The sequence below is a fragment of the Durio zibethinus genome, chromosome 5 (genome assembly GCF_047325235.1).
Source record: "Durio zibethinus cultivar Kanyao isolate XHJ-2024 chromosome 5, ASM4732523v1, whole genome shotgun sequence".
In the NCBI taxonomy this organism is placed as follows: domain Eukaryota; kingdom Viridiplantae; phylum Streptophyta; class Magnoliopsida; order Malvales; family Malvaceae; genus Durio; species Durio zibethinus.
Window position 1 is genome coordinate 26,227,445 of NC_143166.1, and position 25,609 is coordinate 26,253,053.

General features: G+C 29.1%; 1 protein-coding gene across 1 annotated transcript; it reads left to right on the forward strand.

The window, feature by feature from the left end:
* Nucleotides 1-10,294: 10,294 nt before the first annotated feature.
* On the forward strand, nt 10,295-13,017 carry LOC111282681 (ADP/ATP translocase 3, mitochondrial-like). Its single transcript, XM_022870883.2, has 4 exons — nt 10,295-10,349; nt 11,109-11,601; nt 11,905-12,276; nt 12,409-13,017. The coding sequence occupies exons 2-4, from the start codon at nt 11,131-11,133 to the stop codon at nt 12,706-12,708; spliced, it is 1,143 nt and encodes a 380-aa protein (XP_022726618.1). The 5' UTR covers nt 10,295-10,349; nt 11,109-11,130; the 3' UTR covers nt 12,709-13,017.
* The last annotated feature ends 12,592 nt before the right edge of the window (nt 13,018-25,609 follow it).

Genomic DNA, 25,609 nt, shown 5'->3' on the forward strand with positions numbered 1-25,609 from the left:
CAAAAGGGTAATACTTTATCGAAGGCTGATCCCCTAAAGTTCACCATATGTTGAGTGAGGATTTGTTCATTTAAAGGTTCTCAGACTATTCCTCACATCATTGTCCATTATAGACTAGTAAGGCTCCCTGATCCTTACCCATTACAGACTACTAACGGAATGGGTTCAATCTGAGTGAAAGTGTTTCGCTAGCAAATACGGAGGTTATTACTTCACGAGAGCGTAGCTACTTCACTTCCTCCTAAAAGGAATAGAGCCCGGGTCTAGAGCTCATGCATGTGAATGAATAGGTAAAATGTATGCAAAGTAATGTATTAATCAAAATAACATAAATAAATCATAAACATAGAATCAAAATAAAGTAATAACCATTATGCAATTTATTTTATTTATATATTTTTTTATAAAAAATTAAAATAAAAGAAATTAAATTAAATATCAAATAAAACCAATTAAATCCAACCATTGTCAATAGCTCATAATTAAAATTTGGCCTGGCTCTCAAGTATCCCCAGTGGAGTCATCAAGCTGTTGTAACAATTTTGGGACCATCAAACGTAAAAGAGTTTTAAAATTGAGAGAAATAAAAGGGGGAGTCGCCGCCAATCTTTGTTAGGGTGTGATTGGCCACCCAAAAGTTTATCTTTTTAATAAAACTATAAAAGCGAGTTTAAAGTTTATCAAAAACACATATTTTGATCTACAAAAAATCAGGTTGCGTCCGAGAGTCGGTTATGTGTGAGAAAGAATTAGCACCCCCACAAAGCCCATAAATTGGTACCATTTAATTACACGCTATTTTCAGTGTTAGATAAAAATGGTTTCAATTTGAAATTTAACACTAATTTTCTTCATTTGAAAAAATAAAATTTTGCTAAAACTCTTTATTTAGGAATATTGAGAAAATCTCAAAGTTAAAGAATTATTTTAAAATTCTTCAACATCTACTCAGAATTTAAAATAACTTTTTTTGCTCAAGATTTAACACAATAATCCTTAAAATGAAATAACAATCTTTATAGAAGATAATTGTTAGTGACTCTCCAACATCTAAGCAGAGTACCAGGAATCATTTTCTTTGAAATGCTATTTTTTTATTTTATTTTACAGTAAAAAAATGTATTATTCCCTTTTATTATAAAATATTTTATCACCAAGTGGTAAATGAAAATTAAAGACAGAATAATGCACATAATTACCAATGACAACACGTTAACGGATGTATGCCAATGAATGTTATGTGGAATGAGATGCAATTTTAAAGTTGGGTTCTTAAGTATAATGAGACCACCCTGACTCTCCAACATCTAAGCAGAGCTTAGGTGCAACTGTTTATATTTAAGATCCCAATTTACTATTATAGTTTTTATTTATTAAAGTTATTATTAATGCAAATTAAGAACTTGTATGAAAAATTTAATGAAATAAAGTTTCCTAAATACCCCATCATCTAGGCAACATTCGGGAACAAATCATTTCAAATGAGATTCTCACACGTGTCCTTAAGATTTTCAAAATATTTTGAGTAAGGGCTTGCGTAGAGGTTTTAAAGGTTAGGGTTTCAAGATTTTGAAGATTCAAATTTTAGGGTTTTAGTTTGAGGGATTTTGGATTTTAGGGGTTCAAAATTTTTGGATTTCAATTTTATGGTTCAGAGGGTTTAGGATTTAATTTTAAAGTTTGGAAGTTTAGGATTTCGATTTTAGGTTTTGGAGGGTTTAAGAATTAGTCTTAGGGTTTTTAAAGGGTTGGAGTTTTGATTTTAAGGTTTGAAGGGTTTTAATTTTAGGGATTTGATTTTAGGGTCTTGAGGTTTAGGGTTTGGATTTTAGGGTTTAAAGAAAATGCAAACATCTCTAAAAATACCCAACATCTAGGCAAACTTTCAGAACAAGTTCGATTTTTATAATTTTTTAAAATTAATTAAAAAATTCTCATATATTTTTTTTTTATGAAAATTTATTAATAATAATTCTCCAACATCTAAGCGAAATTATTTTTAGAAATATGTTTTTATTCTCTCCAACATCTAGGCAAAGAAAATAAAAAATTATTCTACTATTATTATTATTTAAGCATTTTTAATATTTGTTTAGTTATTATCTTATTTTATTTTCATTTTTATTATTATTAAAAATAATCAAATATGAAATTTATCATGCATGAATAAAAAAATACTTAAAATAACAAAAATAATAATATATAAAAAAAATTTAAAAATTTTAAAAAAATTTTTTTACCTGAACCGAACCGGTCAATGGTTCGGTCAGCGCTGGTTTGGACCAGTTTGACCGGTTCGACTGTTTAATCAGCGGTTCGGGTAATCCAACGATTCAGACCTATTTAATCAGTTCACAGGCGGTTTATATGGACCGGTTCAAGGTTGGCTAAAAGCGAGTCGTGGGTCAAGTTGCTCGGATCCCAAGTCGGATCCAGGTTGACGCGCGGATCTTCCCTACCCAAAATGGCGTCGTTTTGAGCTTTCTTAACCTTATATAAAACCCAATTTTTTTTTTTTACTTCACTCTTTCCCTGTTTTAGAGAGCTCTGGGGAGAGCTCCAAAGCTCTCTCGCCGTCTGGTCGTCGGACCCTCAGGCAGGCCACCTCCTGGATCACCGTCGACGGTCATCGTCGGTGGTTAAAAGCACCAAAAAAACTTTCAGAAGCTCATTTCAACGAGATCTTTCCAAATCCGGACTCCTTTTCACTCAAAACAGCCCCGATCGATGTAGATCGGGGCTCAAAGTTTTTATTTTTTTTTTTGTAAAACCAAAACTGATGTTATTTTTTTGTTGTAGGTACCTTCTTTGGCGTTGGGTTCCTCCCTACAGGGAGGACTGTTTGTCTTTGTTTTTTTTTTTTTTGTTTGGGTATTTGGGTATGGGTTTGAGGCTCGGATTGGGGTACGGAGACCAAGGGTTTTTTTTTTATGTTTGGATATAGGCAGAAGCTATGGGGTTTGGGCGACTGATGCTTGGGGTTCTTCTGAGTGTAGGGATTCTGGTAGTGGCCAAATGGGTGCTCGGTCCGAGAGCTTCCAGAGAGACTAAAAAGAAAGAGATCTGGTGCTTTATAAGGCTGGGATGGTGGTAGCAGGTTCAGCATGTGTCACGGACCTAAGGAGGAGTCTTAAATCTCACATCGAACATAATAGGAGGGTCACTAGGGTATAAAAGGGTTCACACCACTTCTTTTTTATGAGGCACCTTTTGTAGGACAAAACCATGAAGCCAAGGGGCCAGAGCGGACAATACCTCACAAGGATGTGAACTGTGGCGGTCAGGCTGATCTAGGATGTCGGAAGGGTGAATACCCAGGTCCCGGAGTCGCGCGGGTTCGGAGCTTAAGTCTCGATCCGTGACAAGTGGTATCAGAGCCAGCCCTAAACCGTTCGATCCACACCAAGTGCTTCGAGGGAGGTAGACAGGGTGGCCAGCCTCAGTGACGAGGGCATCACGAGGTTGGGTGCGGGAGAATGTCACAGACCTAAGGAGGAGTCCTAAATCCCACATCGAACATAATAGGAGGGTCACTGTGGTATAAAAGGGTTCACACCACTTCTCTCTTGTGAGGCGCCTTTTGTAGGACAAAATCTTGAAGCCAGGGGGCCAAAGCGGACAATACCTCATAAAGGTGTGAACCGTGGCAGGAAGGCTAATCTGAGACGTCGGATGAGTGCATACCCGGGTCCCGAAGTCGCGCAGATTTGGAGCTTAAGTCTCGACCCGTGACACATGCGCCTGGCAAGGTATGGGTGGTGGTTCTGGGCAGTCAGAGCCGGTGAGGTGTAGGGTATGGTGAGGGGACAGACCAGGGGTGGGTGGCCAGTGGTGCCTCGCAAGACACCACTGCCATCCCAATTTTTTTTTTTTTTTTGGTTCTGTTTCTATTTTTTTTGTTGTTTTTTTTAATTAATTATTATTTTTATAATAGTATCAAAAATATTAGTAAATAAAAATTAATCTAGTAGACTCAAACAAAATTCGGTGTCTACATCATCAAAGCGATTCTTCAAGCCATCCCTGTTTACACCATGAGTTGTTTCTTTTTGCCAAGTTCTTTATGTGATAAGTTGAGCAGTTTGATTAGTCATTATCGGTGGAGGCATGAAAAGGAGAAAAAAAGGCATACATTGGATTAAGTGGACGAAACTATGTTTGCCGAAAGGTGAAAGTGGGATGGGGCCTAGAGATAAGGGCATTTCAATAAAGCATTGTTGGTGAAGCAAGGCTCGAGACTAATGTGCAACACTGGCACACTACTGCATAGAGTCTTAAAAGCTAAACATTTCCTTGAAGAAACATTTATGGAGTCTACTTTAGGCAACTTCCCTTCTTTAACATGGAGAAGTATATGGTCAACTAAAGAAGTCATTCAAAAGGGAGCGAGATGGAGAATAGGGGATAGAAAGACAGTCCACATATAGAGGGATAAGTGGGTGCTACTCATGGTGTCTTTCAAGCCATTTTCACAAAAGAGATGTTGGGATGAGAACAAGACAGTGGCAGTTCTAGTTGATGAGCAGACAAAACGGTGGAATTGGTGATAGCACTCAAAGATAGAATCTCACAAGAAGAAGTAGAGGCGATATGTGCAATACCATTAAGCAGAATCGGGCTACCTAGTAAAGTGGTCTGGCATTTTGATTATTCAGGAGAATACAAGGTTAGGAGTGCCTATCAATGCATGGGAATGTGACAGATGAATCAGGAAACCAATAGGGAAAGAGTTTTCAAGTAGTATGGAATCGTATATGGACAATCTAAGTGCCACCAAGGATAAAAATCTTCATGTGGCGAGTGGGACATGAAATTCTTTCGTTCACGCACAACCTGTTTCGAATGAAGATATTAGGAAGCCCAGAATGCCATAGGTCTGGAAATGCTAATGAGATAATTTTTCGTGCTATTAAGGACTATCCTTGGGCAAAGGAGGTATGGAGATCATTAGGTTTTTCCTGAGTGAGAAGGATGATGAACGTATGGACATGAGAGTTTGGCTGGAAAAGAAATTGGAGAAACTGACCAAAGATCAAGCACAATTAATGACGATTACAGCGTGGATAATCTGGAATGACAGAAACAATGAACTGCATGGTGAGCCAAGAAGAAACCCAACTGTTTCTGCTTTGATGGCAAAAACCTACCAACAAGAGGTCATCATCGCACAACAGCAAGCATTAAGAGTGCAAGAGCCAAATCAACAGAGCTGGAAACCCCCATCCAATGGAAAGTATAAAATTAATTTTGATGGAACTGTGAATATGGAAAGGGAAACGGGTGGCATAGGAGTGATAATCATAAATTCAGATGGGATTGTAATGGGAGCGCATATATTTAACTGGCCATGGATAATAGATCCCCTAACTACAAAGACTCCAGCTGCTTTACGTGCAACATAGGTGACTAAAGAAATGTGCTTTGATGATGTGATATTGGAAAAAGACAACACTAAAATGCTGAACAAACTCAATACCACGGATCAGGATCACTCTCCAACAAGTATACTCATCGAAGAAGCTCGAATATTACAGTGCAGTATACACAAAAAGAAAAGGCAATGATTCAGCACATAATCTAGCAAAATTCGAGTTACAGGTTCATGAGGGAATATATTGGGTAGAGGATTATCCTGAATTTATCCATATATTGTAACTGAAGAGGTAATTTCGGATAGTGAATGAAGTTTCATCTTTCTAAAAAAAAGAACATGCAAATTCAAATATGTTCTAAAGACACCCAACACATGTGTGGGTTTAATTCCTTTTTGTAATGGCATGGAAAAGACTGGCACAATTTTCCAAATATTAAGAAAATGAAATGAATAATCATTTGAATGTAGGCCTAGATTACCATATTGTTAGCATACATGGCATCTATTTGCATAACATTGGAAAGGAAAATGCACAAGCCTCCATGGTCATGGGTTTCTGTAATTTCATGACAAAGTTACGGATGTATACTGATATATGCACCATTAATCTATGGGCTTGATAATGATATTGGCTTTCAAAAGCCTTAAGCTTTATAATTGACCACTAAATGAGTTATCCATGGAGGAGGTGCTATGACTTTTAAATGAATAGTATTTTCGATAAGTTTGAAAATTCTTTGCTATTGTATAACACAAATAGTTTTTCTAGGCAATTTTTGCATAAATTTGATATTTGTGCAATTTTACTTGATAGTAATCATTGCTTGTATAAGTGATTTATCATCTTATAGTTCTACTCAAAGTTTTGAAATATAGTGAAAGTTTAAAATTATATTTATTTCAAAAACCATGATTCAAAGATTTTATAAATATGAAAAATTTTAAAATAGCAAGATAAATGTTAATTGATCCATTTGGGTGAAAGATATGGTTTTTTATCATCACCATAAAACTGGCTAATAATGTTCATGATAAAAGGGTATATATATGGATGATAGTCACTTGATAGGTCCATTGATGGTCGTATAATATGACTATATTCTAAAAGGATATATGAAATATCCTTGTGTATAGATGTAATTTTTTGACAAAAAGTCATGTTATTTGAGTATATATATAAAATAAGTTTTGAGTCTTGAATTGACTATGATAAAAAGTTATGAAAAATAATAAAAAGATTGTCTTGCTCAACCGAGGTAATTAAGGCCTCTTTATAATAATTTACTTGGTAAAAAAGGTTGTACTATGTATAGTTCACATATTTGGTGGCAATGATATAAATTTTTTGGGATATCAAGAAATATATAAATGAACAAACATGAAACCATTATGACAAGAATAAAGATAAAGTGATCACTATTAACTAAAATAATTTATGACAATTGTACAATAAATATCCTTAATAGTTGAATTACTATGGAAGGCATTCTTTAAAGAATGAATATACATACATGGTGGGAGGTTGGTCTTATGAGCATACAAGATATAAAATATGAATAAGTTAAAATTTCACCACATGCTATAAAAAATTAATATAACTATGTTGGAAATTTAGGAATCAGGTTCAAACCTATAATATATATGAAGTCACTCATGATGAAAACTTGACTCAACATTTGGTACAACGTCAAGTCTTAAGTTCAATGAACAAAAGTACATGATTTGTATATGATTGCAAGTACAATAATCTTATATTTTCATCCTAAATGCTTGGTAACCATAATGATAAAGAAATGATGAGATTATACTTTTAATAGACCTATAACATAAACATGCTAGAGTGTTATAGTTACAGAAACACTCTTGATGAGAGCTATCTTGTGAAGTGTGGCCACTTCTAAAAGTTCAAGGGCTTGACTTTAACAGCACTTATGAAAAAATGATGCAGACACATGGGCAAAATAATGTCCCATGAGCATTCATTTTGTGTTGAAATCATAGTATGAGATAAGTTCGATTAATCAAATGAAATAGTTGATTCAAAGCATAGTCTACCATGCAATTTCAGTTAACTTTGACTTGTTTTCACCAAAATAAAGGTTTAAATCATAAGATATCTTCATTTATGCAATTGATTGCGAAGATTATCGTAAATCTAGATTATTTTGAAAATGGTGGGAGATTGTTGGAACATTTTCAATAATAATATATCACATGTAATGATAAAAAGTTATTTTTTTTTTACAAACCATGATTATTTGTTTAGAGTTGTGTTTGAAATTTCGTATATGTCTAAATAGATACATATTTGAACTATTATGTCTATACAAATAGACATATATTTAAATGGTTATGTTTGTACAAAGAGATGTTTATTTTATTATAAATAGATCTCTGATTTTAGAAAGTAGAATAATTTTTAAAATATAGCAATTTTATGTTAAATTCTCTTTCCATTGTTTAAATAAATTTTAGATTACTTATATAAAGTTTTACTGTAGAAATTCTTTATAGATAATGTTCCATTTAACCCTTAAACTATTGTAGTTGTTGGCTTTGGTACCTAAACAAAAAAATTTTCTAATCAAGTACCTAAACTACATTTTCGTATGTTAATTTGCCCCAATCATTAATATTGTTAACCCTAAACGTTAACATGACATGAACATTTAATAAAATATTGACACATGTAAAAAAAATCCAGTCAATGCTACATCATCAATATCATGTCAGTAGTAAAAGAAATTTTTCAAAAAAATCTAAAAATTCTTTAAAATTCCTAATAAAAACGAGCTAAGGAAATATTTTTCATTGAATACCTACTAGAGAAATTCATACTGACAAAGCTCAGATGAAGACAAAACTTGAAGTGCTAAACTACCTTTAAGTGCAATATTAACATCTTTAATAGAACATAACACAAGTGTTCCAACAGTTGCATCAACAGAAGCATCATTTAATGGAACAACCTCTGCAACCTGGATAAATGCAATATTTCTCAATTTAAAAAAAAGAACAAAATATTTTTTTCTAAAACAAAAAAGGCATAATAATTGGGAAAAAAGTAAAAACAAACTTGGAATTCTTTTTCAATAGAATAATGATCCAAATCAGGTATTATAAAAAAGGTGGTGGAGAAAGGGTTTTCATTTTCCTAAACAATAGATATAGCAATCATTATAAAATAAATTTCAAGAAAGAACAATACATACAACTTTCTATTAATTGAAAATTCTTCAATGGTAAATCAAATACTGTTGTTGCTTGAACATACTTCTCCATCTTCTTGTTATGATCCACACTAAAAACTTTGACCTCACTATTTTCAACATATAGTGTTCAAGATTAAAGTATGCGCCAATGCCAATCTCTAGTACCTTTTTAGCCTTTCCCTTTAGTATCCGAAAAATCTGTTACTTGTAACCCACAATCTTAAGTTCTTGACATATAATAAAAGGACTCATAACTCATAACACATTTCATACAAAAAAAAAAAAAACCACATCCTAAAAAAAGGAACCATAAAATAGTAGTTGACAAAAAAAAAAATTAACATTAAAATTGAGATTTAGGTTTGGGTGTTTGGGATAGTTTTTAGGCTAAATCTTTGATGAGTAGAAGGGCTTTAAGGAGAGAAACAACATAGTAAAATATAGGACCCATCAAAGAAGTAAAAATCGACGAAAAAAATTTTAGCTAAATCTTTGAAGTCAAATCTAGGCTTCTAGGGGTTGCTTTTGAAAACACTAAGGTCGAAATGTGAAAGGAGAGGTTGAAAGGAATCAACAGGTGAAATTTGGGCTTAAATTAGTACTAGCAATCAGCAATAGACGATGGTGGATGATAGCTGATGTGGTGGCGAGCCACCAATTTTTGGGTTTGGGAATGACTAATGTTCTTAAGGGTTGTGAGTATTTGAAGTTTTTTTAGATAAAATGTTTTAAATAAATTGAAAAAAAAATTGAATTTTTTAGATTTTTTTGAAAGATTTCTTTTAATGTTGACATGACATTGATGATATGGTGCTAATTGAATTTTTTGATACATGTCAACATTTTATTGAATATTCATGTCATGTCAACGTTTAAGGTTAAATGTATTAATGGTTGAAATAAATTAACACATAAAAATATAATTTAAGTATCTGATTAAATATTTTTTTGTTTAGGTACTAAATCTAACAAATTACAATAGTTCAAGAGTCAAATGGGATATTATCAAGAAAAGTAATAATCTTGTTTTATATGATGGATACTCCGCAATTTGATTTTATCAATGCAAAATACAATCATTTATTGAGCTTTATTATATTTTTTAAGTTTCATGTCAGTGGCTCTTGTATGCTAAATAATCAAGTGGCAAGGAACGAATAAAATTTTAAGAAGTGACATTGTTACATGTTTTAAAATCTTTTCTCAATTATTCATATTTTTGAAATACAAGTTCTACAGAATTCATTGCTTATTTTGATTTAAAAATTTTAACTATGATATAATATTCAACATAAAAAAATAAAAAAAAATGTAATTTATAATTTTAATAAAATTATGTATGAATATAAAAAATTAAAAATATATATTTCTTATTTGGAACTTGAATATAAACACATAATTTTTTTATAAAATAATATAAATTGTAAATGTTTTCGGCGAATTATCAATGTTTTAAACGCCAAGAATGACCTAAGCCCCCAACTGCCAATCTAAACAGAAGAAAATTTGAACGCGACGAGGGCGAGAGAGAGCGAGAACCAGTCTTCAGTGGACTCATTAGTCAGCCGTGGTGGCATGCACAAGCTGACAATGGCAATTCAACGCGCAAATCAAGGTCAAATCCGTCATTATATGAGAAGAAAAACCCTAAACCTAAATCAAGGTGTGTCCGGACATATAAATTGGCTCGTCTCTATCGTTTTTGCTCGCAGCAAGGAAGTAGTAGTAGTACTACTACTAGAGCTACCTCGGCGACCTCTCAGGTTACTTTTCTCATCTCTCCATTCCTCAATTTATCGTTCTACCTTCCACGCAATTTCTCGCACGATCTCTGTTTTCCTTTTTCCCTCTTCCTTTGCCTTTTGATTTTATCCAATGCTGTTTGGTTGCTTAGAAGTTGAGTGAAAATATCTCTCGAAATGAACTCTTGAACTTGTTTTAGCTTCTGCTTTGTTGTTTTGATTCATTTGGTTTAGGATCGAGGTTTAAATTAAGTTTTGAATTAAGTTTTCTTGTTTTAATTTTTATCATTTCATCCGTAGCCACCAAAAACTGTGTTTCTATGAATCGAGAATTAGATATGCTGTGGTCTAGTTTAAGTAAGATGATTAGATTGTTATTTTAGTTGTTGCTGTAACATGCTGATCTATTTGTTTAGACTTGCTTTATCAATTTGGCCAAGTGCATTTCACTCTCTGAAAATACGTGGGATAATTTTGAATTATATGGATTTTTTAAAATAATGTTAAAATTTTGTTTTATCAAATTGTTTGTCTGGCTTCTCGGTAGGATGATCCATTATTGAAATCACTGACATTTTGTCAAAAGAGAATAAATTATATATAAAATCATTTCATCATTTCAAATTTTCAGCCCTTAAGTTTCAAAAGTTTGCTTGCTAAACTTTCCTTTTAAGGTTTATGAGTGTATCCCATATTTAGAAATTAGAATTAGAGCCCATTCTGGCCTCCTTTTTAATTCTTGTCAATTTTTTGTCCTAAGTTGTTTCTGTTAATTTACAGGATACTGTTTTGAGTTGTAAACATGGCAGAGGGATCACGGTGTCCTTCAGTTTTTCAGAAAATACATGGGCGGTCCTATTTCATTTCCAGGCTTTCTCCTAACTTGCATGCCCGGAATTATAATGTGACTGGTGCATATAACAATGGAGGAATTCTTGTTGCTTTACAGCCATCCCATCTAGCCACTGGATTGGCACAAGTGTCCCCTGTTTCTCCTGTATTTGTACAAGCTCCAACAGAGAAAGGTTTTTCTTCTTTTATGGTGGATTTCCTCATGGGAGGAGTTTCTGCAGCTGTTTCCAAAACAGCAGCAGCTCCAATTGAGCGGGTTAAACTTCTAATTCAAAATCAGGATGAAATGATAAAAGCTGGGCGGTTGTCTGAACCATACAAAGGAATTACTGACTGCTTTGCCAGGACTATTAAGGATGAAGGTGTCCTTTCTCTTTGGAGAGGCAACACTGCTAATGTTCTCAGATACTTCCCCACGCAGGTTTATTTTCTTTACTCAGTTTTTAACTGCTTTCTCTTTCTTTTTTCCTTCCCTTTTAAGGTGCTTTTGTTTACTAACTGAGTTTTTCTGTTATATCCCTGGGGCCTCTGCTGTCTCTGTGTACCTCTTCTTGGGCAAGAAGCAGAAAAAAACCCAAAAAATGAGGCTTTTGATGCACATTTAACATGTGTGATCTAGTCTTGACTATGTCAGTTTGGTCAAAATATCTTATCTTTCTTTTTGTTCTTCTTCCCCCTTATTCTATTTTTTCTGCTTAAAGCTTAACGCTTGTATATGTGCCAGGCTCTGAACTTTGCCTTCAAGGATTACTTCAAGAGGATGTTCAACTTCAAGAAGGACAGAGATGGCTACTGGAAATGGTTTGCAGGGAACTTGGCATCTGGTGGTGCTGCTGGTGCTTCATCTCTTCTTTTTGTTTATTCCCTGGATTATGCTCGTACACGATTGGCTAATGATAATAAAGCTGCCAAAAAGGGTGGGCAGAGGCAGTTTAATGGTTTAATTGATGTCTACAAGAAGACCATCCAATCTGATGGCCTTGCTGGTCTTTATCGTGGATTCAATATCTCCTGTGTTGGAATTATTGTTTACCGTGGACTATACTTTGGAATGTATGATTCTCTGAAACCTGTTGTTTTGGTTGGTGGATTGCAGGTAAATGAGCTATTATGGATCTGGTATTTGCTCCTTAAAACTATGTCTAATCAGTAACATCACCCTTGAGTTATGATGTTGACTTGAATATATAGAGCCTGATTCTGTCTATTGTATGTTTTGTAATCACAGGATAGTTTCTTGGCAAGTTTCTTACTAGGTTGGGGCATCACAATAGGTGCTGGACTGGCATCTTATCCAATTGATACAGTGCGTAGACGAATGATGATGACCTCTGGAGAAGCAGTCAAATACAAGAGCTCACTGGATGCATTTTCTCAGATCATTAAGAATGAAGGTACTAAATCACTGTTCAAGGGTGCTGGTGCAAACATTCTACGCGCTGTTGCAGGTGCTGGTGTGCTTGCTGGCTATGACAAGTTGCAAGTCATATTCCTTGGCAAGAAATATGGATCTGGTGGTGGTGGCTAATGTCATCACATCACAGTGGAAGGTGATACTGGTATCTTCAAAAATGATTTAGGATCCCATGTTCAAATAAATTTGGGATGGATATAGTGCTTTTGATAGTTCCCAGTATTTAGGGATTTTAATATGAAAAGTTGTTAATGACGAAAAAGCTACTTGAATTTTGAGTGTTACATCTGTTTAGTTGCAAGACCTTGTAGTTTTTGGTTGTTCTTTTCGGTGAGAATAATTAACGATGCTCTGCTTTCAAATGCGTGCTTGATCTGTAGTATATTAAATTATTAATCGATTTCCATGTATTTTGTCCCAAAAGGTGTTACGGTGTCTGTGTTTGCTTTCTCCTGTTCTGTATGTAAGGATATTTACTGCATTAGGAACAGCTCCCATGTTTTCATGGTGGTACCTGTTGCAGCTACAAGTTGTGAACTTATAAAAATTCTCCTTGATGTTTAACAGTAAGATAATTGAAGGGAATGGAGCTTTTGATTCTTGATCAAAATAGGGCTCATCTAATGTTTACTCCAGATTTTAGAGGCATAAATCTATTACATGTTTCTATTTCTTTGTTTATAAATAAGACTACTAGTTTATTTTTCTATTTCTTTGTTTATAAATAAGACTTACTAGTTTATTTAAATATATATATATATAAACAAATAAATGATAAGACTGGAATTAGAGGATCGTGCAAAGAAAAACAGAATACGTTTTCATTTTTCTTTTGATTTCGTAATATTTGATATAATTTTGAATTTTATAATTTTTTATATAATTCGGTAAATTCGTATATAATTTTTATAATTTTGTATATAATTTTAACTTTGATAACTTTTAATATAATTTGATAACTTTTATTGAACACTTAATAACGTTTGATAAAAGTTTGACAACTTTTATTAAACTTTCTTTTTTTAGATAAAAGTTTGGTAATCTATGATATGATTTTGTAAACTTTGGGATGATTTTGATAATTTATGATATAATTTTAATAATTATTTATACAATTTTAATAATGGTTAACAAAATTTTAATAATCTTATATAATTTTGGTAACCTTTAAAATAACTATAATTATTTTATAATTTATTAATTTTGATAATTATTGAAACAAATTTGGTAATCTTGATACAATTTTGGTAAGTTTTAATATAATTTTAATTTTAATAATCTTTAATATAATTGGGTAACTTTAAATAAATTTTTTATTTCCTTAGATAAAATTTTGATTGCCTCTTATATAATTTTAGTAATCTTTAATATAATTTTGATTTTAAATATCATTGATATAATTATATCTTTGATATAATTTAGTAATCATTGTTAGAAGGTTGATAAAATTTATGTAATTTTTATACAAATGTGGTAACCTTGGATATTATTTTGATAATTTATTATATAATTTTGAAACCGTTAATTGATATAATTTTGATAAAATTTTGGTAATATGTTGATATAATTTTGACAACTTTTAATATCATTTTGATAACTTATAATTTGGATAATCATTGATTTAATTTTGGTAACCTTTGATATAATTTTGATAACTTTGGATAAATTTTTATAACCTTTGACACAATTTTAGTAATTTTTCATATAATTTTGATTTTAATAACTTTTGATATGGTATGGTAATTTTTATTAGAAATTTGATAACCTTTGATAAAAGTTTGGTAACTTTTAATACAATTTTGATAGCATTTGATATTATTTTAGTAATTTATGATATAATTTTAGTAACATTTGATAAATTTTTAGTAAATTTGATATAATTTAGGTAATCTTTAATACAATTATGATCACTTATGATATGAGTTTAATAATTATTAGTACAATTTTGGTGAACATAGATATAGTTTTGGTAATTTTTTTTATAATTTTAATTTAATAATCTTTAATATAATTTGGTAACCTTAAACAAAATTTTGATAACCTTTAGTATAATTTTGGTAATTTATAAAATATATTTTTATAACTTTTGATATAATTTTGATTTTGAATGTCTTTAAGAAAATCTGATAATTTTTTATAAAATTTTAGTAATCTTTGATACAATTTTGATGACTTTTGATATTATTTTGGTAATTTATGATATAATTTTGGTAAGCACTTATACAATTTTGATAATTTATCTATATAATTTTGGTAAGTTATAATATATTTTGATAATCATTGATACAATTTTAATAACCTTTGATTTAATTTTTATAAGCTTTAATATAATTTTGATGTTGATAACTTTTGATTTAGTTTTGTAACTTTTGTTAGAAGTTTGATAACCTTTGGTACAAGTATGGTAAATTTTGATACAATTTTGGTAACATTTGATATTATTTTGATAGCTTATAATAAAATTTTGGTAACTATTAATACAATTTTGATAACCTTTAACAATATTTTAATAACCTTGATATAATTTTGTTAACATTTAATATAATTGTGATAACTTATGATATGTGTTTCATAACTATTGATATAATTTTGGCAACCTTGAATATAATTTTTGTAAGTTTTGATATAGTTTTGTTAACATTTGGTATAATTTTAATTGGTAAATTATATATAAATGCCATGTGGTTAAGACCAAAATAAATTTACCTTCTGATATTTAAAAAGTGACACTTAACTCTCTTGTGTTTTATTTCGTTAGCATTATCCTTAATGCCGTTAGACTTTTTTTTTTCCTTTTTTTCCTAAATTTACCCATCAAGCCACCAACCCAACATTCATCACCATCTTCAAGCTTTGTCTCCTCCATTTTCAAATTTTACCTATAAGCCACCACTCATTTACATCTTCTCCATACTCATGAAACTTTTTTACAAATATAAAGGAAAAAATGCCATCATGTTAAGCAAATTGAATAAAATCTTTTTTTTTTTCCTTTTTTTCACTTCCCTTCTTTTTTATTTTGCAAATTTGATAATGGCCAACAACTAAAAATCATCCTTTGAATCTCATTTTTCATAATTTATTCTTCTAATTATCTTACCTAGCTTTCTCTTTCTTCTAACTTAAAAACTCAAAATTCTTTTTTTAATCGAAGCCAATGTATTGATAAATTTCCAATTAAAAAACAAAGCTAAATTAAGAGAGATGGGTTGATTCTATTATTATCTCCATTGAAATAAAAAAGCAATAATCGATTGCTTAATTGTGCTGCTATCTCTACTTTTACCAAACTCAATTCCTTTGGTTTTCAATAGATCATTGAATTGGGTCTTGAAATTTCAAATATATGAGTTTTGATTTTTTTTTTTTAATTTTTTGATAAGCAACGTTTTGAAATTTGTAAAATGTGAGTTTTTTATTTTGAAACAATAAGACATCATTAATATGCATTTTGTTGTTGTGAAAAAATGAAAAAAAAAAGTCAAAAATAGAGAAACAAATTAGAATTTAGAATTTCGTGACAAATCCATATGGCATGATTTGGGATTCACCAAAATTTAAAAGAAAAGTAAGTTGCAAATGTATAAAGGAAAAAAAGGAGTAAGAAACATTTATGAAAGTTCAAAACAATGAAAGAGAAGATGAAAAAATTGATGGAGAACTTCATTTATTTGGTTTTAGAGAGAGAATGAATTGATAATGAAAAAGGGAAAAAAAAAAGAAACAAAAAAAATGATGCTTTTTTTATAAAAATAATAATGAAACAAATTATAGAATAGTTAAATATTACTTTTTAAACTTTAAGAATCATTTCCTATCGGCCTTAGATCACAAGATACTTATATGTAATTTACCCGGTTTTAATTTTGATAACCTTTAATACAATTTGATAATCTTAAATTTTTTACAATCTTTAATACAAATTTATTAGTCTATATAATTTTGATAACATGATATAATTTTGGTAATCATTCATCTATTTTGGTAATATTTGATAAAATTTTAGTAATTTTGGATAATTTTTTATAACTTGTTATACTTTTTTTGTAACTTTTGATATAATTTTGCTATATGAACAATTAAAGTTGCAATAATTAGTAAAGTAAATAAGGAGTATAATAATGCATAAAGATATGGAAAACTTCTAAATTTGATCTTCATTGATAAAGAGGTAAAAATCTTTAACCTTTTTCTTTATGTAATTTTTGATATAATATTTGAATATTTTAATACAAATTATGAACTCAATCTTATTTACAAATTAAAAGGAGCAAAAATTTTAGCTTTAACATTTAACTAGAATTAGACCCATGCTTTGCTACAAGATAATTTTTTTAATTATATTTTAAATATGAGAGAAATAAAATTTTTATATTAAGTTTTAATGGATGACAACATATAAATAAATATAAGTGTATTTATTTTTTAATTTAAATTATAACTTAATTATATATAAATATAGTTTTTTTATTAAATTAAGGTATTAAGTAATATCTTTATAATATAATACATATATAAATTAAATAAATAATAAAATTTATTCTTTTATATACATCACGAGGAGGGTCGAGGTAGAGCATTCCAAACCCAATTTCGATTTGACCTAAATTATTTAAAGAAGTAAAACTTAGCTTAAACCTTATTTAAAAACAAAATGGTGTGCATCAATTGGATCATATCGAATTAGAACCCATTGGATGTAGTTTGTTTTGTCATTTCTGCATCCATTAACTTTTTTTTTTACAAATTTATCTAATAAGTAAAATTTTAAAAAACAAAGAAAATGATAAAAACGCTAAATGAGATGGTACATAAATTTATTAAATTAAGATATTAAATAATATTTTTAATAAAATATATAAATATAGAATTAGATAAATAATCAAATTATATATATATATATACTAAGGTCGATGCGTAATACCTAAAATTTTCCTCTAACCCGAACTTGATTTAAAAAAAAAAAAAACTCAATCAAATTATCCCAAATTAAAATAAAGAGTAATAATTGGATTGGAACGGATTGAAATGCATCAGATATGAATTATTTTGTAATATATATCTCAATTGACTTTTTTTTATTATAAAATTTATCTAATAAAAAGAAAAGATAAAAAAAGGAAACTAAAGAAAAGCAAAAACTTAAAAAAAAAAAAAGAAAATAGAAAAAGAAGAGAAATGCCATGTGGACACTTGAGATAGGGTGAAACACTTTAAATCCATTTCTAACCCAACCTCATTAAAAAAAAAAAAAAAAACTCTTAATCCAATCTTTATTTTTTTTAGAAAAAGTAACATTTATGTTGAATCACTATAAATCAAAACCAATTGAATATGGATTGTTTCATCATCTTTACTTCTATTGACTTTTTTCACAAAACTTATCTATTAAAAAATAAATAAAAAGTTAAAAAAACAAAAAATATATTTAATAAAAAACAAAACAAAAAAAGTAAAGAATGGAAAAAGGAAGGGATATCATGTGGACACCTCTTTTTTTCCCATTTTTCACAACTTTAAGTATTAGACTAAACAATAACAAATCTTCAATTCTATTTGATAAAAAAAATGCATTTATCGTATTAAATGCATTTGCCAAATTTATTAAAAAATATATTTAATATTAATAATATTACGCTCATTTGCTTAGTCAACATAAGCAACTCCCTTAAACCTTTTTGGGGTGCTTAGCTAGCATAAGCCTAGTTGCCACATCATCTCTCTTTGAGAACTAGTTCGCCATTTGTCAAGGAAAAGCTTGCCAATATTCCCATTGATGTCCTATCAAGGCATTACTTTAGAACTGAACACTTGACCTTCAACTTGCCTTAGACCATTAAATGCAGACCACACTTACCTGAGATCATTAAATGTAACTCACAATCACCCATGTAGACCTTTCTTGAGTTCTGCATATACTTCCTATCAACTATTAATTATCTCAGTCAAGTTATCGCTCTTTATCTCATATATAAGCTAAAAAAATGACCAAGTATAAAAAAGACCCTGATACCTAAGCTTTCCTTCTATTAAAGTTTTTCACACACACCTTATCCTTTTCTTTTTCTTTAAATCTTAATTACTTCACTGACTTAAACATCAGAGCACATCCCAGAGAATCAATTTCAATGCTCTCGAATCATGCTTTCTAGATAAAGGATTAGGTCATTTCACTTTTAACTCATCACCAACTCTTTCTAGCTAAGACACCCAGAAAAATCATCAACAAACAAAGAGTGAGTTAACAATTACATCCTACAAAGATTGAAGAAAAATTACTTGATTATCATCAATGGATAAAATGATAGAAATCCTAAAAAAAAAAAATTTGATATGTTTTTTTTATTTCATATGAATTTTGTTTGATATATTTTTTTTTTCCTTTTATATTAGTGCAGGGCACCCAACTTCACCTAGTTTGTTGAAAAAATTTTAGTATTTCATTTAAGTGGTATTTGATTGGATTTAAACTTATAGTGATATGTGTAATTAAGATAAGATAATTAGTTATGTAAAATTGTTAATTTTGAATAGCAAAAGAATTAGATAAAAAAGTTAAAGAAGTAAAAAGCACAATTTTTCTTTATGCAGATCAAATTACTAAAATCATGATTTAAAACTTCAAGTTCTTTCAAGGTTTACTCGTTGGTGAACCTTGGACAAACTAAAGAAACAAACAGAAATTACACATGGATTTGTATGCCACAAAATGAATAAATCACAGTTAATAAAATTTCAAGTTATTTATAAATTAAATAAGTTGTGAAATTAAGTAGAAATTGTTAACTGGACATTTTAAAGCTAAAAAACTAGAAAATATCAAATAGACTACTTATGAGTGTGAGATAAAACTTAAGAAAATAAGTTATTATATTCTTAATTTGAAAAAGATTTTATCCATATAAATGCTAACATTTCAATGCATAATTATGTTAATATGATACATGAAAACATACCAAGAACTCCAAATAAATTCAAACAAACTATCATTTTTCTAACAAATAATCATTTTTATCTAGTTTTATCAGCATTGCATGCCATTGTCATACACCAAAATCCAAGAGCATTATAATACACACTAGATCCCAAGCAATCATCTCTTATCAATGGTGATGAAAAAAAAGTTGTTCATGTAGAAAAAGTTTGAAAGTACAATGAAGATGAGAAATAAAAATTTAAAAAAAAAAGGCTAAAATCCTATAGCCTAATCATAAAAGAATACATAAAAACAAAAAATAGTATACTAAGCTAATAACAATTCTCAAATAAGATTTACTTGAATATTTCTTTATAATGAAGGCAAATAAAATACATAAGAGCTTCATGGCCTTTAAATGTATAATGTTTAGTCTAATTACAGTGTCATATACCTGTCAAATATGGAACTTCAATATAAAAGAAAACCAATTCTTTTTTAGTTTTCAAACACTAAATCAAGCCAAAAGTTCATACCTCTATCATTTTATCATCACCATATGTAGCAACACATAATAGTTTGTTGGGATGAGCAAATGCTATGTTATTAACACTCTCAACATAGGCATAAATATATAAAATACATGTAAGTTTTTAATGACCTTATCTATTGTTATTCTCAAAAGATATTTGATAAGTATTATGATAGACTTACCTCCAAATGTTGTCTTAATTCTCCAATTACATTGTAATGGTATATCTGGACTATATACTTTGAAAATGCAACACGTATAGTAAGCAAAATTTAATTCAAAAACTGTATGTAAAAAAAGTATATATGTTTTGAAATGGAAAGATTATGTTTTGCGAAAGTAGTTAATATTTATTTCTTGAATTAAAAAAAAAAGCATACATGACAATATCCAACATAAAATATTACTAATAGGAGTTGCACATTTCTTAACCTAAAATATTGTATTTTAAAAATATATTACATTATTATAGTTTAACATTAATAACTAAAAAAGTATATACTTTTCTGAATCAAAAGCAAAATTATTTCTTTTTTTTTAACCATATATAAAAATTTTCATAAAATATATAAAATCAAAACTAAATGGCAAGCATATACGCTACAAAAGGTTTACCTATTGCATATTAAGAACTCTCACATTTTTTTCTCTATCCCTACAAAGCACAAGCAACTTTTTAATCTCTACCAACAACAATCTACTATTTAACTTACATTTTAAAATCTAAATCAATGAATAATCCCTTAAAATAAACAAAATCAAAACTAAATGGCATGCATATATGCTATAAAGGGCTTACCTATAACATATCAAAGATCCTCTCATCTTTTTTCTTTATTCTTGTAAACCTTGAAAGATCTTTCAATCTTTACCAACAATAAATCTAATATTTAACCTAAAACTAAAAACCCAAATCAAGAAATATTAAAAAAAATTTTTAAAAAACTTGTTAAAATGAAAAATAATAGAGAAAAAGAAAGATAAAAATACTTATTTGCCAAATCCAAAAATGGTATAAACTCAAAGTAGTCCATCAACATTTATCCCATTGAAATCTTTTCTCTTCACCTCTATACTAGCATTAATTCAAAACTTAAGATAGGTTTTTCAAAAACCCAAAAGAAAGGAAAAAAAAGTTTTGACAAAAAACCTTTTGCTTCTGCTTCTTATTTTTTCAAACCTAAAAAACAAAACACAAAATTCAATCCCTTAATTTATAAAAAAAATACTCACCCATCCATCTTTTTTTCAATTTCATTTTTTAGTCTAGTTTGGAATGCCAAAATGATCTAGTGCATTGAAATGCTAGGTGCATATATCCAAACTAGGATCTTTGATAGATTTATCTTGATTATACACAACAATCATGGTTGACTTATAGACAATAGACATAAATACTTGATCAATTTTTGAAGAGAAATTATAACAAAAAAAATCATTTTAAAAAATGATGAAAAAATCAAGAATATAACCTTATAAGTAATGATCCCAAAACATCACTGGGTCAAAAAGTTACTGCTTATTAGAATGCAGGTTTTATAGATATTGCAATGGTGATGTTGAGCCCGCAAGTTTCCTCTTTAATTAGTGTTTCCTAAGAATCTGCTAAGGTAATCACAAGTAAATATTAATAAAATTTAAACTTTTAATGTTAATAAAATCTTAATAACAATACCTTACTAAAAATCTCAGATATGTTTGTTAAAGACATACAATTCATTGTTAATATTTCAAGTGGCTACAAACCTTCTTGCTACAAAAAAGAAATAATTGAAAATGATAACCTATTTCAATAGCATTCCAAGATAAAGGGATAATAAGCAATGAATGTACCATTATTACCTAATCAATAACCTGCTATTTTACTTTTTTCATAGATAATGACTTCCTAGTTCCAAGATATTCACATGCATATAAACTTTTTACTTTTTCTTATTCTACACATGCCTTACAAAACTCCAAAACCCTTATTTATTTATTTTCTCTGTACACAACAGTTGATGGAGCTATTTAAACATGTAGTGCTTCTTTAATTGTCCTAATTTGCTTAACATCTTAAAATAAACCAAAACGAACTCTAAGTTAACATTGATTGTTTAAAACTAAAAACCAAATAATAATAATAATAATAATAATTACAAAATTACCTCTAGGATTTCAATTTTTCTTCATTGGTTTTTCACTAAAATCTTTTTTAGTTCCCTAAAAATAGATAATATTAAACATTATTAACAATTTTTTTAATTTTATCCTTTCTTTTATAAAACATGAATTTCATCAAACACTAAAAAGAAACAAAGGTACAAATATCTATTTTTTTAATTTGTAAAAAAATCAATTAAGTTTCCTATTAATTTCATTTTACTTGCTTATCTAAAAATTAATAATAAATTTTAAGACTAAATTAACTAAAGCAACCATACAATAATTAAAGTAATAAAACTTTAATAGTAATGGCTTACATTTACAAGATTGTTTGGGCTTGAATTTAGACGATGACAAGGCGATTTGAGTTTCTTTAATAATGACATTGAACGCTCTTTGGCCATCGCTACATCAAATCTTAAACTTTATTTCTAAAGAGTTCAACAATCATTGGATCTAGCAATGTTGCTACTTTTGGCAGCCATTATCTTCTTAAAAAGAATTGTGATCGACAATTGCAAGCGTTATTGAATTAAAAAAAATTATCGAATACCAAATGGCAACATAAATTAGCATGCAACATAACAAGTATCAATTTGCAAGTTCCCATGTGCCAGCACAAAATCACTTGAGTTAACTATACATTCATACCTCATTTAAAAAACATAGAGATAAAAAAAAAAAAAACCTTCTAGAGACTTGAAATAATAATAAAATATAAAATATTATTAAAAAAATACAACCTAAAAATAAAAAGCTATCAACCTCAGGATCTTTAAGGGATCCTTTTTATCTATAGTAGTATTGATTTATTTTTATATAAAATAAAGTTAACAAATCTGAAAATCTACAAATGAAAAGGGAACAATTTATAAAGTATGCTGATATGTATGCCTACTTCGTTAGACTTGTTCATATGTATAAAAAAAATCAATTAAGAATTTTATAGAATTTTAAAGAGTTTTGACAAATATGCAATTATTAAAGCTCCAACTAAGAAAAAATATAAAAAAAGTTATCCAATTCCAAATCCAATGAATTATTTTCACAAATAAAATTTTAAGTATATTGTATATTAATTACTTTGTTAACATACAACTAAGAGGTAATTTTAAAGTTATCCATCTGAATGGAAAACGCTACCAATTTCATATCTAAACTAAATGCATCTGTTGGCCAACTAATGGTTAGACTATATTATTTTTTGCCTAATTTTTTTATTTAAACTTGACTTCTTTATCACTTTTATCTATATATATTTTCGTTTCATCCCCTTTCTAAATCTTTCATCCATCAGTCAAAATATTAGATTCAATCAAAATGACAGCCTCAAATATTTTGAAGGAAAGAAAAAGGAATTGCTAGTTCTACAATTAGATGTATAGCCTTAATAATGGCAATTGAGGTCCTGATCTTGAAAGGAAGAAACCAGGTCTAAGGGTAAAAAGAGTGGCAATTTGGTGAGATTTTAAGTGTTGTTCAGATGCTTAAATTTCATAGAGAAAAAAAAAAACTAAAAGTTACACCATCAGTTGATTGTTACAGGGCTTTCAAGTCCTATCTATGGTACAATAATACACTTATCCATCCATGCATGTTTATTTATTAATGCATTTAAGCATGCATATCCAACTATTCAAAGCTATTAAAACGAATAGGAGTTTCATTCTCTATCAAAAGTTGCCAATCTACTAAGTTGAAATCAAAGTAGATTATTGGTAGTTAGATTGAATATCACTTTTCCTAGGTACAAAGGTAATTTAAGAGTTTTAAAAACCTAGTCTAATTACTTTAACAATGAAGGGTTTGTTTTTCTTTATGTGTTCAAACATTTGCAAACTAGTAAAGATAGTAAAATTTTTCTAATTTCATACACATCTATAAGGGAACATTAAAAGATGAATACAATCCATATATGAAATAGTAAAGAGACTAATTTTACACACTTTTGAGACTTAATGATGGGCATTTGTGCAACGGTAAGTTCATAGTATATCTTAAGAGGATTATATACTGCCACAGTCTTTTCTTCCCTAACCATATGCTTCATTTGAAAATAAAAATACCACCATAATTACAAACAAAATCATGATTATGAAACTTTGATCAAAGTCCAATACCCAAATTTTGGTCATCTAATTTTGTCTTGACTCTAGTAATTGAGTCAATTTCCTCTTTAACTGCTTAACATGTGCTTGGCTCTTGTTCTTCATTAGCTTTAGTTGCGGTATCACTAGCTTTAAAGCTATCTTGTTGTATCAAATGAAAAATTAAAAAAAAAACAAAACAAAACCAATCAAAACAAAAAAAAAATTCAAACGATTACTTTATTTTTGACTCGAAAACCACCAAATTTAATAAAACAATTATTGAAATAAAATAAAGAATAGAACTTACCATTTGGTTGGCTTGAAGCTCCTATGAAGCATTTTTTTTCCTTTTTGTAGTATGATTTTCCTAAAAAATAAAAACAATAGAATTAAAGTTGATTAATTCATAAATGAGGATATTAAAATTAGTTCATAAATATAGATATTGTCATATCAAATAAAACAAAAGTGTTGAAACAAATATTAATATTTTTCATTTTTAAAACCTAAAACTAATTAACTCAAATACAATGAATATATCGCCAACCTTTTTGTTTTATCTCAAAATAAAGTTTCACATTAGTTAACAATAAAAAAAACATGATTATATAATATATATTTGTCACTGCCAATAATTTAAAATGGGCAACCAAGTTGGTAGATAAGAATAAGACAAAAGGAACTAGCCAAATTAAATGTTGGTTAACTCCAACAATTGTTCTTTATTAGCTGTGACCTGAAAAGAAGACTTTCTAGATTTGAACTCATAATCTTTTATCTTTTCTTGTATTTATATTTGTAATAACATCACATTGTTACCCTTATATGTTTTTTATCCTGACTAAATGAAATTTTCTATTTGACATAGGACTATGCATTTGTACTTTATGTGTAATGTTTTAGACATTTTGGTTCTATTTGCACACTTATGTGGGACTCTACCAATTTATACCTTCTTGTCAATGCCATTGCAATGGAAAGACTTATGCAAGTAGCCTTTTTATATACAAACATTGGATTTATTTTTTAATGTTGGGTATCACTAATATATGCTATAATCTCCAATTACTAATCCAAAACAATTTTAGATATGCAGTGTATATATACTACTTACTTCTATTAAAAATATCTTAGATATATAATTGGCAATCCAAAGAAAGAACCTACAGTAATATATTACTTGCTTCTATCAAAAATATGCAGTATACTGTGATAGTTGATATTCTTTACATAGTATAACCTCAAAGTAATTTTAGATTCAAACTACTCTTAAGACATTATAATCAAACTTGTTCTAACAACAACATCACAGTTCTTCATCAATGAAAAATA